Source organism: Penaeus vannamei, chromosome 23 (assembly GCF_042767895.1).
Source record: "Penaeus vannamei isolate JL-2024 chromosome 23, ASM4276789v1, whole genome shotgun sequence".
NCBI classification, from domain to species: domain Eukaryota; kingdom Metazoa; phylum Arthropoda; class Malacostraca; order Decapoda; family Penaeidae; genus Penaeus; species Penaeus vannamei.
The window spans coordinates 5,675,087-5,690,000 of NC_091571.1; the positions used below are offsets into that span (position 1 = coordinate 5,675,087).

Below are 14,914 nucleotides of genomic sequence, written 5' to 3' on the forward strand. Positions count from 1 at the left end.
ATATTTGTATTCTGTTTGTGTTAATACTTATTCAATGTCATGTACCTATTTTTTTAGTTTTAGTGTATTTTGTAAATATATAATCCCATGAACTGTAATCAAATCATTGTTTATAAATGTTCACAATTTACATTTTATCTGCAATGGGTACTTTAAGATGGCATTCATCAAAGTCCCTCATCTATACAAACATTCTGTTGTCTGAAACCATTTGTACAATTCTTAGATTAAATAAGCTTGTTTAGTATCAGTATCAATGTATACTATAAAGTTTCATAAATCACAACAATGTATTGAAAATCGGGTTTATTAAAAGAATTTGTACATTCCCATGGCCTAAGATATTATATGTATTTAAACCAAAAAAGTAAAAACTGATATTACTTAAATAAAAATTCATGTAAAAGACTTTAAAATACAGTTAATACATAAGATGGCCACTTTTCTGCAAACACTAAAATACATAATTCACAACAAAACAATTTTTTTTAACTCATTCATACAATTATCTTACAAACTATTGCACAATTTAATGAAAACTGTCACTGTTAAAACATATGACATGTCTGAATGCATGAAAATATAGATTATTGATTCATCCCACAAAATTAACGAATCCTTTTGGCAATGGATTTCCAAAAACTGCTGCTACAAAATACACTAGTTAAGAGTCAATCTTGTATGAAAAGCAGTCAGACTGACCTCCAAACAAATGTTTCATTTCTTGGAAATAAATATATAAATAAATCATTAATAAAGTTGTATCATATTCATATCCTGCTCAAGCCAAGATAAAGAAACCAAAAACATCATTTATAGATATATAAAGAGTGGATAGAAGAAAAGGGAAAGATACACGATAGCAAGAACTCACCTTGAAACAAGTAGCAGGGGAAAGATTAAAAACATAAAATGAAAAGGAAAGGAGAGAGAAATTTAAACATGCAGATGGTAACGATCTTGTCTATGCCTGGAGACTCCTTTAATCAGATTATGGATACCTTTGCCCTGATTAGATGCCCGTCCTAACTGCTTGGGGATGCGAGTATCGGACTTTAGCACTGTGAGGCAGGCATGGACTTACTAATCAACAATGGCATATATGATTAGTGAATGGTGGGAGGTGAAGTTAATATGAGATACAAAAGAAGAATGAGCTGCAGAAAAATGAAAATGAAAACAGTAAAGATTACATTTGACATGTATAAAAAATTAGGCTTTTGCATAGTTGTTATATGATAGGACAGTCCAGATTTTTCAACTGGTATTAAATAGATATCTAATAAGGTCACTTGGTGACATACCATTAAATTATTTGACTACTAATAAATAAGAACTGGTTTTAGCAAAGAAACTATCAGATTATATATTATAAAATTTTACTATTTTCCATGATACGACTTTATAAAATAATGATACAATGATTATAAAAATATGAGATGCAATGACACAAATGTGAATATGTACCTAAAATAACCTCTCAATATTTCTTAAAATATTTAAAACTTTATCTGAATTTTTAAACTTTCATTTACTTGCATAGATATTTTATAAATAGAAAATAAATGGCTACAGTAAAAAAATTATAATTACAATGTGTAAAAAGATTCACAAGTCTAGCTAGCTCAATAGTGCATTGGCTGTTTTTAATTTTTCCTCAGCTGATAAATCAATGCCTAAGTGTGCAACATTGCTTAAAAATCTTCTTCCTCTTCTGTTTTTACTTATTGCAGCACTAAGCTCATCATATCTAATGAGGCTTCGTATACAGGATAAGTGGTCCATGGATGTGTTTTTGTTAAGATAGTTCACAGCTGGCAGACATTTAGTTATGGATGCTGCTATACGTTGATGTTCTTGTCTGAGGCTGAAATGAAAGAAAGAAAATGTATTACAAAAAAGCATTCACTCTACAATGTTACCATTTTAAGCAATGAACAATATGTCAATCAGTATACACCTAGGCTCATTAATAAATGCTACAAATATATACCTGTTGGCTTTGGACTTATGTGGTATCAGACTTGGTACCCTCATATCATTATGGATCTTGAGAGACAACTGAGGCCACTCTGTTACTGAATCTTTGGGTAGTGCAGCTGATAATTCTTCATGACAATATTTCACAGCTCTCTGGCCTATGAACTGGACGAGTTCATTAGTCAAGTTATGAGCTGCCCAGGGAAGATCACAGTTATCTTGTTCGTCACTAAGGCCTGCCATGGGCTGTCTTGTCCACCATCCGCGTTCCTCTATCCCCTTTCCAGAATAAGTTTCAAACTGAGATGAATCAAGGACATCCAGCTGGGCAATTGTGTCATAAAGATGGGCCATCGACTCTAAACACTGTCTGGATGATTTCTGTATATTGGGAGGAATTTTTTGAGCATTTTCTTTTACTTCCTTCTCCTCCTCCACCTCCTCTTTCTCCTTCTTCTCCTCAGTCACAGGCTGCTGTTCCGACTCTTCTTCATCTTCATCAATTGAGAGCCAGCTGTGTCTCTGCCACAGAGGAGTGGTCTTGAGGAGGGGGTCGTCAGGCTGGAGAGGATACTTGGGTTTTGTGTCCTCTGTCTCGGTGAGAGGAAGAGGGAGGAGTAAGGGGAGGTTGCTTGAAATCTGGGACCAGCAGATGTTCCCTTCAGACTCCTGCTGTTTTTCCAGAGTAATTTTTCTTCTATCACAATGGAGAACTGCTTTGCTTTCAAATGCTGCACTTCCTTTACTTTTCCCCCATAACCCAGACTTGTACAATTCAACATTTGAAGTGTCTAACTGATCTGCATCTGGGAATATGTCAGCAAGACTTAAATCTTTCACAATTTTAGAAGAATTACTATGCTTTTCCTCCTTGTTTGTCTCAGAATTATCCTGGAAATAAAAGAGGAGTACAAATAAGTAAATTTAATGTATATTCAAAATAGTAGGACTGCTTTCAGATACTAGAGAAGAAAAAGATGAACAGAGGTATGGAAAGCTAAAAGAATGAAAGGAAGAAGTCAACAATAGTTTACTTGTTTTATCATATAACATGTAAGAATCATTACATGCTGGTTGTCCGGATACTGTAATATGGTTTAAATAACTATCCTCATTATTTTATACTATCTGTTTACCTACCCATATATCAATCTTACAATATATATATATATTTTTTATCTTATTTTCACTAAAAGTCAAGACTGTTACATCCATATTCATCATATGATAATATCTCACACTTTAAAGAAAAAATTAAGACAAACCTTTTGACTATTTTCCAGACAATCACATGTCTGGAATGATGATCCAGATATCGTCCAAAGCTGAAGATCATGTAATGACTGTCGGACATCCCCTTTGTTGACATGAACAAGAGTTTGTACATCTTTTAAACATATATGGTGGCCATTTGCAAGGCAGACCAATTGTAGGTGATGTGCTGTAGACAAATTAAAATCATTAGAGGATTTATTTGACATTTCATGATCAAGCTGATCATGATGAAATAAGTATAAAGAGATATTCATATATATTGGTAACAATGTCGTGAATAATAACAGTAACAAACAATAAACAAGTATATTAATTCTATAAACGTACCTATAAGATCCTCTGGAGGGGATGCAAAGTCTAATTTTTCATAATTTCCTTTTATTTTGGCAAGCACATTTGGTGATGAGTCACTGACGGTCAAGATAATTGGTCTCTTGCTAGTGGCCATGAAATTATTGACTGTTGTGATAAAACCTTCATCCCATTCTTCAAAAACAATATCAATCTGCAAAAAAGGGTAAAGTAAAAATTAGTTAAAAAAAAGGGGAGCTAAATGTATAAAAATACTTGACAAAAAACAAAGCTAGTTACTTTTTCATCATGCAGTGCAACAGTCATCCTTAAAGAATTTCTATCAAAAGAGGAAGCCAAAATTATTTAACAATTCACACCAAATCCTTACCAATTTATTTACAACCATTACTGATCTATTTACTGGTCTATCAATTTCATGTAATACTTTGATCCGACAATACTTACATCTTCAAACAAGACAAGTGCTACTTTCTTTTTGCTCTCTAAATCTTTGTTGGAGGTCTGGCTTTCTTCATGGAGGTTTACTGTAAACAATATTAAAAAAACAATATAGTTACACAGTATCATTATGTAGGTAAATAGCTTTTAACTTGCAATAATATTACTAGACTGTAAACCTAAGCTTTTAATTTGCAAAAATTCATTCCAGGATGAAACCAATCAACAATAATATAAGGTACAAAGGTTAGCCATAAAAATAAAAATTAACTTTAACAATTCAAAATAGTAGAAAAACCCACCTTTCTTTGGAGAAGGCTTAGTATTAGTTGCCTTGGCAGCAAACATGGCTGTCAAGGTGTTGGCAGGCTGTTGGGACGTTTTACTAGACACCGAGTGAGATTGCGTGGCCTCAGCCAGCTGAGTCATGACTTGTCTTCCCTGTCGTCTTGAGGATGCATTTACCTCCAGCACCTGGTGAAAGATTGCACTATTAGGGTTCCCATTGATTTTTTTTTAAATCTTCATTTTTATAACCCAATGATGCCAGAATAGCAAAAATTCATGCCATGCCAAATGCAATTCTATTTTATTAACTGTGTATACACATAGATGGCTCCTATGGTGTTCAGTCACCAAGAAGTAAATTATTAGTCCTACCTATATCACCTGTTTATCCTCCACTTTCAGGAAGATTTTTCCTTTATCTTTTATTTTTATTACTACTGTTAATAACATAAGAATCATAAAATTAATAATGATATCAGCATCAGTGTCAATAGTATTAGAAAAGACGACAAAAAATCCAAAAAGCTCATTGAAAGGGGATACCAGGTAAGGTCACGGAGGCCCGCTACTTGGATCCTTGTGGCTATGCACTTGTGGAGCCATTTATGTGCAAACAAAATTCACAAAAGAAACTTATGGTGGACAGTACATGTAACCTACAGCAATGGGTTCTTAATCAATTAATTTTCTTATATCAAAAAAGATAAGGGAATCAAGTGGAATGAAAAAACTGTATAAGAGTGATATAATATCAATCAATAATAACTAAATTTTACTGAAATGTCAATAATGACAGCACCAAATTTATATTTCCACAGTACTTGTGACTATGAAATACTAAAATGAAAAGAAAAAAATTTCTAAATCACTAAATGACAAGATTTTACTGAATCAAAGTTTGCTGAGAATCAATAATCCCTAATTATTTCAATCATTAAATGCCTCTGACTTTAAATACATCTTTAACAACAAATAAATAATAATAATAGTGATAATAACAACATTACGACAGCCATTTATCATATTCAATAGTCCCAGGATTAATTTACCTTGTAACCAAGCTCGGTAGCAAGAGCATAGACAGCTGAGGTCTTGCCGATACCAGGAGGTCCAGACAACAAAAATGTGTTAACAAAGTCGTCATCGCCAAAACTGCTGGAATCATCTGATACCAGGAAGTCGTCATCTGAAAAAACATTTCTGTTAGATATATATTTTTTACTCTCAAAAGAAAGTAAGAAAGAAAGAAAAAAAGAAAGAAAGAAAGAAAGAAAGAAAGAAAGAAAGAAGAAAAACAAAAAAATATATAATATATATATATATATATATATATATATATATATATATATATATATATATAAAAATATGAATACTTAATAAAGATTGAAAATGAAGAGGAGGAGAATTCAGCTTTTACAATAGCAATAGCTTAAGGAAGGAAGCAGAGAGGTATGAGGAGGGAGAGGGGGAAGGGGAAGTGGAGGAGGAGGAGGAAGAGACGGAGGAGAATGGGGAAGAGGAGGAGATGGAGGTCGAAGAGGAGAAGGACAAAGAGGTGGAGGTCGAAGAGGAGAAGGACAAAGAGGTGGAGGAGGAAGAGGGCAAATATGTTACCTTTTCTAAATGTTTTCTTCTTTTTCCCATTCTTCTCTTTATTAGCATATATCTCTGACTTCCTTTTCCACTCCTGCAGCCACATCTTCATTTTTCTGATATGACCTGGTGATAGACATTTCATTAACCATCGACAAGTTATATATGCATACAGTGTATATCTCAAAACTTGTGCTTTTGCAATTACTTTATATATATATATATATATATATATATATATATATATATATATATATATATATAAAATAGGTGAACAATAAGTCATTCAGAAAGTTTTTGCATAATGATATAATTAGAGGCATGTTACGATCTCTACCTTTACAGGCACTATGAGAAGGCAAGTCGCTATGGCCATGTGTTAGAATCAATCAGCTCTATTACAATCGCATTTTTTCCCCAAAACTGTCTAAATATATGATATGCAGTTCATTTAAATGTATATGATCATCTATCTGTGTACCTATCTGTCTATATGACTTCCCACTCCCAATCCCACAAATATTTTCTGATTTGTATCTCTATACATCAAACTTAAATAAGATTGACCTTACCTGTATTACCGATGACCTGATTGGTATGTTTGGGTGTGAAAACTTGTGTCCATGCATGTGGAATTCTCTCCTGCCACAAGGGAAGTGAAGTGTCTTGATCTTCACCCATTTCCTCGGCTGCCTTCTTTTTCCCTTTTGCTCCACTTAGTCTTGATCGTTTGCTTCCTCCTGACCCCTTGCTTCTTCTCTTCCGCTTTCCTCTCTTGGCCTCTTCCTCTTCTTCTTCCAGGTCTATTACCTTAATCTTGGATTCTTCCTTTTCTAATTCTTTTTTATACAAATCTACAGCATCCTTTTTCAAGTCTAGGTAAGATTTGAAGACTGAAAAGGCAGGAAAGTAGGGGTTTTCCTTCTTTAGGCTGAGAAGGATTGCAACAATGCTTGCTAGGTCCAGTGTTGGATTATTACCTACTCCCAATTTTGTACTAGATTTATCTTTGTTTAATTTAGACATCATATCAGTGCTATATATTTTTGTTTCCAGTGGCACTAATGAGGAATCCCTTTCATTTGTTTCTCTCAGCTTCTCAATCTGAAAAGATGTTAATTAATTTTAAGGAAAGCCTAAAAAAATAATAATACATACTACTAATACTTTTGACCTGACCCAAATTAAAAACTATCTTGAGCACAGAGTTAATGCCATCAATTTATAGTTGCTAATGTGGTATCAGTTTTGTGTTAATGGTTTAGATTATTGACAATCTTTCAATACAGGATTTATACTGGGCTACCTGAAGCAGGTTACTTATTGTGAATGAACATAGGTAAGCAATTCTAATCAAAAGTACATAAATTTCTATTTTAGTAACAGTACAATTAAACAATAGCTGAGAAACCCTTTTCTTCATATACATTATCACAAACTTTAACCAAGGCATCTTCCAGTAACATCTCATAACACAACATATCACTTTCTCAGTGGCACACTTATGACACATATCCATACACCTATTACCACATGGGCCTACCCCTAAAAACTGCGATCTATACTCACATTTGGAGAGACAAGACTCCAAACACTATCTGTATCACTCTTCTGTTGGACATGACTGACAGCTGGGAATGGTGGCCACTCACTGACTTCGTCCTCCTGACTGCAACAGAGCAAGGAAAATCTGAATGTCTATGGTTATACATTCAAGACTGATAGTCATTTATTACAACCCAGTAGTATAAGCATGAATACAACTAACAATATCTGTTAGGACAGAGACAAATATAATAATAACCACTTTACCTCTTCTCAATCAACACTTGCTTCTTGATCTGATCAGGTACACCGGACTGTAGGAAGTCTTGTCGAGCTTTCAGTTTTGAAGGTGAGAGTTCTACAACCTTCTTCTTACAAAATATTGGTGCAAGCTTGGATTCTGCGAAGCAATAAGAATGACATTATAACATCTTTTGTCTTTTTCTTCATTTTATACAATACCTGTATACTGCAAAATATTCCAGCACAGAAATATCATAAGTAATTACCTTTCACAGGTTTCTCTTTCTCAGCCTTCTTGGTCTTCTCAACTATTACTTCTTCTTCAACTTCCTGCTGTTCTTCTATCATTTTCTTTGCATTTGCTGCTGCTTGCCGTGAGGATCTCCTTGAAGACTCGCCAGCAGAGCTTTCCAGAACCTCGACCTCCTCTGGTTCCTTTTGATTTGCTTTTTTACTTCTAATAACTTTCCTTTTTACTAGTTTTGTCTTGGGAGTTGATGCAGTTGGAGGCTTGAGAAGCATCTGCTTTTTCTTTTTTGTTGGCTTGACTGGTGAAGCTTCATCATCAATAAGGACCACATCATCATTATCAGTTTGTACCATATTAACTTGTACCACATTCTGTTCAACTATCTTCTTCACAACATGATTGCTCAGAGCTTTCTTTTTGGTTCTACTCATGCTCAGTCTCTTCACTTTTCCCTTGGGACTCCTTTTGGCTAGTTTAGCCTTTTGAACAAGTTCACGAGCTTTGGCCTTCACAGGGCAACTCTCAGCTACGTTATTGTGCTTTAGGCTTAAAGATTTTCTTCCTTTGGTCTTGGTCTTCAAAGATGGTTGAACTTTCTTCAATCTCAGGCTGGAATATATATACACAAAAACATTTAATTAGAAAACAAAAGATGAAAAAAGTCTATACAAAATATTAAAAGAAAATCAGCGATCAAAGTGTCAACTATCATGATGTCTCAACCAAAAAGGAGTGAAGAACACTCAACTCTAAGGGAAAACATTCTGGGCTTCTGTATATCATCATTGTTTCATACGTAAATGACGTGCAATATTAAATTTGGTAAGAAACTACTGCTATTTAAAACATAATCTAGCTCACCATTCTTAATACAAGTGAACAATAGCTATGTAAAAACTTAAATTATATTTAAGGTGTGTTTGATTCACCTACAAACACACACATACACAAACTATCATTAAATATAATACTAACCTCAGTTTCCCAGGTTTATGAATGAGTGTAGATGTATAGTGAACAACATTCTCCTTATCATCCTCACTCTCCATGGAATCCGATAACAGGTTATTTCTTGTTCTTGGCGATCTCTTCTTGGACCCTATGCTTGTATCAGTGTCAGTACTATCTTGTGCTGATTTGTTTACACCCCTGGCTCTGGTAGCTCTGGTACTTTTAGGAAAGATCTCATCCCCTGTGCTATCCGGCTTTGAGGATGGATTTTCTGTACTTTCTACTATCGACTTAGGTAAATCATTCTCTTTTGAGAGATCAGCTTGATCCACTACAACTGGAGGTTCAATGACTGCCTTCCTTGACAATCTTCTTCTAGACTTCTTTGCAGGTTCGTTCTTTTCTGTGTTTTCTTCATTTAAAGGAAGATCTTGCAGGGGAATATTAGCCTCATCTCCATGCTTACTCTCTTCTATTTTGGCACAATCATTTTCCTCTTCTTGTAATATTCTCTTATTTGCCTTATTTCTTACTTTCTTTGCAATATTGTTATTCTTCGTTTCAGAGGTTTTACTCTCCACTACTGCTGTCTCAGTGATCGTGCCCATCCCACTTTCCTTTGATAATTTGTTACTTGTTATATTAATCTCTCTTAAATTCTGTGCTGGTAACTTAACAGGCGAGTTAGTTGGCGTAATCTGCTCAAGTAATTCTATCTTGTTTAGCTCCTCAAGTTCTTGTCTTTTCTTTATCCTTCTACTGATTCTTCTATCATTCTTTTTGTCTTTGGGGATGTTACTGACATTCTCTTTCTCAGCAGTTTCATTACTTTGCAAATTTTTTCTCTTTACTGCCTGTTCCACTTGGCTGGATTCTAGCTTTCCATCACAGGGAGCATGAACGTCAGCCTTGACTGTAAAAATGTTCTTGCTTCTCTCAGCCGCCTTCTCTTCTTTGGAGATTTTTTTGAAGAAGGTTGATATGTTTCTCTTTTTTGAACTATTTTCTGTGTCAGCATCAGTTATAGTGTCCTCTTTGTCTCCTGTTTTCTCAGGATTAACTTTGTGGTTTGTTTGATGATTAATGACTTCTTCTTCATCAGAGTCTACTACATAGTCTACTTTTTTCCTTCTTCTCTTTCTGGGTGGTTCCACAGCTTCTGCAGTTTCATCTTTTTCCATACTGGAAACTTCCACTGCAGCTATATTTTTCTTGTTTTTAACCCCTTTCTCCTTTTTTATTTTCTCCGATTTGATTGGTCTTTCTTCTGTAGCATTCTTTTCAACTGGGATCTCAGCCATAACATTTTTTTCCACAGGGATCTCAGCTTTAATATTTTTTTCTACAGGGATCTCAGCCGTAACATCTTTTTCTACAGGGATCTCAGCCGTAACATCTTTTTCTACAGGGATCTCAGCCGTAACATCTTTTTCTACAGGGATCTCAGCCATATTGTTTGTTCCTTGTTCTGATTTGTCTTTTACTACTATATTTTGAGTATTAATTTTCTGTTTTTTCCTTTTCGCTGCTACTACTCTGCCTTTCTTAGCCTTAGGAGCTTTTATGTTACCATTCTTTTGCCTAATATTGTTGTCTTCATATTCTGCAGTCTCAGTAAGAGATTTCTTTTCAGGTGCATCTCTTTCATTCTTAATACTTGTCTGACATTTCTGGTCTGCACCTGACATTGCAATGTTATCAGTGTTCCTTTCTGAACCATCAGTTCTTGTAGCTTCAGAAATGTTTTTACAGACAGTCTCTGCAATTTTTACGGTGTCCTTTTCTTGTATTTTGGTTTCAGTTGTTTGAATTGGAATCTTGGGTTGTCTGACTCCTTCTTCTATTTTTACTTCAGATGTCTGAACTGGAGGATTTGATTTCTCAGAAACTGCAATATCTGTTTTCTTCTTCCTTACAATTTTCCTTACCTTACTAATCTTCTTTGGTTCCTCTTTCTCTGAAACCTCAAAATCAGCCAGTGATGAATCTAAATCTTCTTGCTTTTTCTTTCTACCCCTTCCTCTGTTCTTCTTCTTCTCTGTAATGTCTGTGGGAGCATTTGAGTTTTCACTATTGTCACCCTCACTGGTCTCTCCTTTTCCTGATTCATTCTCTGAAAGTGCTTTTTCCTGCTTGTGTCTATTTGCCATCATAAAAGCAAAAGCATTTCCACCAGAGTATGATGCAGACACTTTATTAAGTTTGGGTTTGGTTGCTACAGCAGGGGTGTGGGAGTCACTCTCACAAGTATCATCATTTTTCTGGAAGACTACTTCAAGTTCTTCACAGCTTTCTGATGATGATTCAGTCTCTGTCAATTGCACATTTTTACCGACAGATTTCCTGTTCCTATGTACTGTCCGTTTCTCTTTCCTTATTTTCTTCTTTCTATCATTTTCAACCACAGTAGTATGCACAGTATCATTTGATTCATTTAACTTTTTACTCTTCTTGCCTTCACATTCTTCCTCCTCACTATTACTAATAACACCTTTTTTATTTGGCAATGTTTCTGAACTGTCCTTTTCAACAGATTCCTCCTCTTCTCTCATTTCCTTCAACACTTCATTTTGTTTACTTCTGTTAGCCATCATGAATGCAAAGATGTTCTGTTTCCCGGAACTCAATCCTTCTGTATTTTTTTCACTGCTCTTGCCGACTTTCTCCCTTACTACCTCTACCACCTCTGGTTCATCTTCGGACATGGATGCACTAGACCCCTCCTCTGTGAAATTTTCCGTGGATGACCCATCTGTCTCGGAGGATGTTTGCTCATCCATTTCTGTATCACTTCCTTCACTCTCCACATCAATTGATATGGCAACTTCACTCTCATTTCCAGATATTTCATTATCCTCCTTTTCCTTCTCGACAACATACAATTCCAATCCTTCCTCTTCTTTGCTCTCCTTTTGAGTTGTTCCATTTAAGTGGTCTGGACTGCTGTTTACTTTCTTGAAATATGAAAACAGATCTTTCTTGTCCTTGACTACAGGAGATGCTTTTGGGCTCTTAAAAAAGGAGTCTATACCCCTTTGCCCCTTTTCCCGTGGGGGGACATTCTGGAAGGACAAAGATATATTTGTATTTATCAAGAATATCCATTAAAAAGATCAAGTCATAATTTCATACACCTCTGAAAGTAACTAAGATCTCTAAATAGGTATGGTCTATAAGTAAAGCTATAAAATGAAATTGATTTATGATGACCCCCCAAAAAGGAGGAACGATGTCAGTTTGGAAATAATAATCTGAAAATTACAAGAAAAGAAGTAAAAGATAAAATTCAAACACATAATTTTTCTTTTAACTGTTTTTCATGTGTCTACCATATGATCTTATAATGCTGGTTTCACAAATATGTAATTGTAAATAATCAAAACAAAAAACAAAAATGTAAATATAAATCAGATGCACAAGGTTAGGGCAGCCTGACAATTATATTTTGGTAGAGAACAAATGGTTTCAGTTGTTGGTACAAGTAATGATCTGCAGATAATGTCACAAATATGGGAAAATATTGCATAAAGTGCAGCTCACAGCTTAAGTCCACCTATTGCTCCAAAGTAATCAGCTCTATATAGCCATGAGGTAAAAACAATGTTTGCCAGGGGGTGTTGGGGGGCAGAGTCCCTCATCAATCCTTCCCTTGGACAGTGTCTGAAGGGTACACCCAGTCATAGCAACCAAGATTGCTGAATAAAGTTTGTGACATGGAGTTGGGGATTTTGTCTCCGGTGAGCATGTCTGTACTGTAAAGAATGATAATATTGAGTCATCCATCTCCTTAATCAGGACGAGTGAACAGAAACCACCTTTAATAACCACACACCATCAAAAACTGCAGTACTGCATGCTGGAGTTTGATTGACTGATTGGCTGATTAGTCAAAATCACACCTGGTGCCACAACATCATGGTCATATGGCACTGACTTATTAATTGCAACTGTAAATCAAGGGTAATGAAATAAATAAATAAATGAAAAATATATTTTTTTAGTCAAAATAGTAGAATAATGCACTTAATCATATCTTAATGAGAAGACCAGCTTCACTCATAAAAACCAGGACCTCATGTCCAGCTGTTAGGTTTTCTCCCAGAATCAGAGACAGGTGGAAGGTACCATCCTGCTTCCGGCAGATGGACAGATGCCTTTCTCGCAGATCTCTAATACTAGGGCACTCGACCAGCAAGTGTTGCACAAACATGGGGGACTAGGCAATCTTCATAATATGGTTTAACCTTTCTGGACATGAGACATCCGTGGGTTAGTCGAATATGACTTATCCGAAGACAGGTCAGGGCTGTTTGGTCACGGAGACTCTTAATGTTAGCATAACTCCAAGGAGTAATAGCAGATGGACTTATTTCTCCCAACTTTGTGTTGCCAGCAAGAGCCTCCCATCTCCAAACTGCCAGGCAAATAGGGGGAAATAGGCCTTTGAAGGGTAGTGGGGAGAGGGGAGCACCTCAAGCCCCTTCCTCCTTAGCAAGTTTGTCTGCCTGCTCATTTCCAGCTACACCAGCATGGGCTAGAACCCAAAAGAACCCTGGAGTCTGACAGAAGTCTCAAGACTTCAAATACCATTTACAAATTCCTTTACATTTCACCCTTCATTTTCACTTATACAATCTATTTCCAAGAAAATGAAGATAAATAGATAAATCAAAGGCAAAGCTGGCCATGCAAAAATACTAATGACATATGATGTTGGATAGATTAAATCCAAGAAACCTCCAAATCTTTTGAAATTAGGCTTTCATGGAACCATCATTTAGGAGTTATAATGAGATCTAAATGTTAAGTGATATTGAGGAGAATGAGAACAAGGAGGAGGAGGAAGTTGAAGAAGAAAAAGAAAAGAAAAAGGAGTCAAATTAAACTACAAATAAGAGTAACAAAAACTCTGAAAAAGCAAGAATGCTACTATCTTACCTGCACCTCAGTGGCACTCGGCATGGTGGGAGTCAGGTTTCTCCAATCATGAGTAAAATGCTTGGGGAGGGTCTACTCTTCCCTCTGTAACGGAAAAGAAAATGTCAATAATTTGGTGATTATGTACATACATATCTATATAAAATACATATATAATCAAAATCTCACGCAATTATATCTTAAAAGACATATACTTTTGATATTGTACTCTTGTCTGGCTACATTCATTGATTGCTAGACATGAAACTTCTGTGCAACTTTGCAAACTGGCTGTGAAAAAGACTTCATTGTTAATTATGGATTGTGGCCATAATTTACAGTAGTATTCTTTAACCATTATAATTACCATTTCAGTTTAAAAGACTTTAACAAGGAACATATGATCTTAAAAATATGAAAGTTGTGCAAGATGTAATACTTTGGTAAACACTTAAAAGGATAACTGCATTTCTAAAAGACTGTGGACCAAATCTATGTAATATTATGGGTAAATGGCAACAAAGTGACGGCACTCCTGCGAATCCACAAACACCACTGTATGAACGAAATGCCAAACCCCCATCCCCATTATCTTGACTTCCCAGGCTTGGGGTTCTGCCACCAGACCCCCACCCAATGGCTATGAACTAGGCATATATCAGCGAGTGCAATTTCTGGTAATTTTTTTAAATACCTTTGCATAACTGATCATGATGATTTTGATATTGATGGATTCCTCTCACTCTCTAATACCCAAATGTATCAAAATTATGCTTTGGAACTTCCCAGGATCAAACAATATAGACTGATTCTGAATATATTCATATTTTTACCCTGCAATTTCCCTGGTACCTTTCATGCCCTCCCCTGCTATCAGGGTTGGGGGAGGGGAGGTCCGCTGCATAATTTTGATATATTTGGAAGTCGAGAATAAGAGGAATCCATTGATACCAAAATTGTCACGACAGGTTAGGTGAAGGTACTCTGAAAATTACCTTAAACAGGTATAAGCTGATGAAATTTAAGATGTTATTGAGACTTTTTTAAGACTTATACCAATTGCTTTTTAAGTCCACTTGTTGCTGAATACACACTTCCTTATAAAATGTAGGCCTACTT

The 14,914-nt window shown here is 35.5% G+C and overlaps 1 protein-coding gene across 1 annotated transcript in view; it reads right to left on the reverse strand.

The window, feature by feature from the left end:
• Window positions 1–289: 289 nt before the first annotated feature.
• Window positions 290–14,914, reverse strand: part of elg1 (enhanced level of genomic instability 1) — a 15,497-nt gene continuing 872 nt past the window's right edge. The window contains exons 2-15 of the mRNA XM_027374495.2: window positions 13,817–13,900; window positions 8,903–11,940; window positions 7,944–8,536; window positions 7,702–7,834; window positions 7,459–7,558; window positions 6,462–6,993; window positions 5,911–6,015; window positions 5,346–5,482; window positions 4,311–4,482; window positions 4,015–4,094; window positions 3,583–3,760; window positions 3,246–3,421; window positions 1,994–2,871; window positions 290–1,867 (exon numbers count right to left, since the gene is read on the reverse strand). Coding sequence (XP_027230296.2) covers window positions 1,621–1,867; window positions 1,994–2,871; window positions 3,246–3,421; window positions 3,583–3,760; window positions 4,015–4,094; window positions 4,311–4,482; window positions 5,346–5,482; window positions 5,911–6,015; window positions 6,462–6,993; window positions 7,459–7,558; window positions 7,702–7,834; window positions 7,944–8,536; window positions 8,903–11,940; window positions 13,817–13,840 — 6,393 coding nt within the window. The 5' untranslated portion in view covers window positions 13,841–13,900 and the 3' untranslated portion in view covers window positions 290–1,620. The remainder of the gene's footprint in view (window positions 1,868–1,993; window positions 2,872–3,245; window positions 3,422–3,582; window positions 3,761–4,014; window positions 4,095–4,310; window positions 4,483–5,345; window positions 5,483–5,910; window positions 6,016–6,461; window positions 6,994–7,458; window positions 7,559–7,701; window positions 7,835–7,943; window positions 8,537–8,902; window positions 11,941–13,816; window positions 13,901–14,914) is intronic.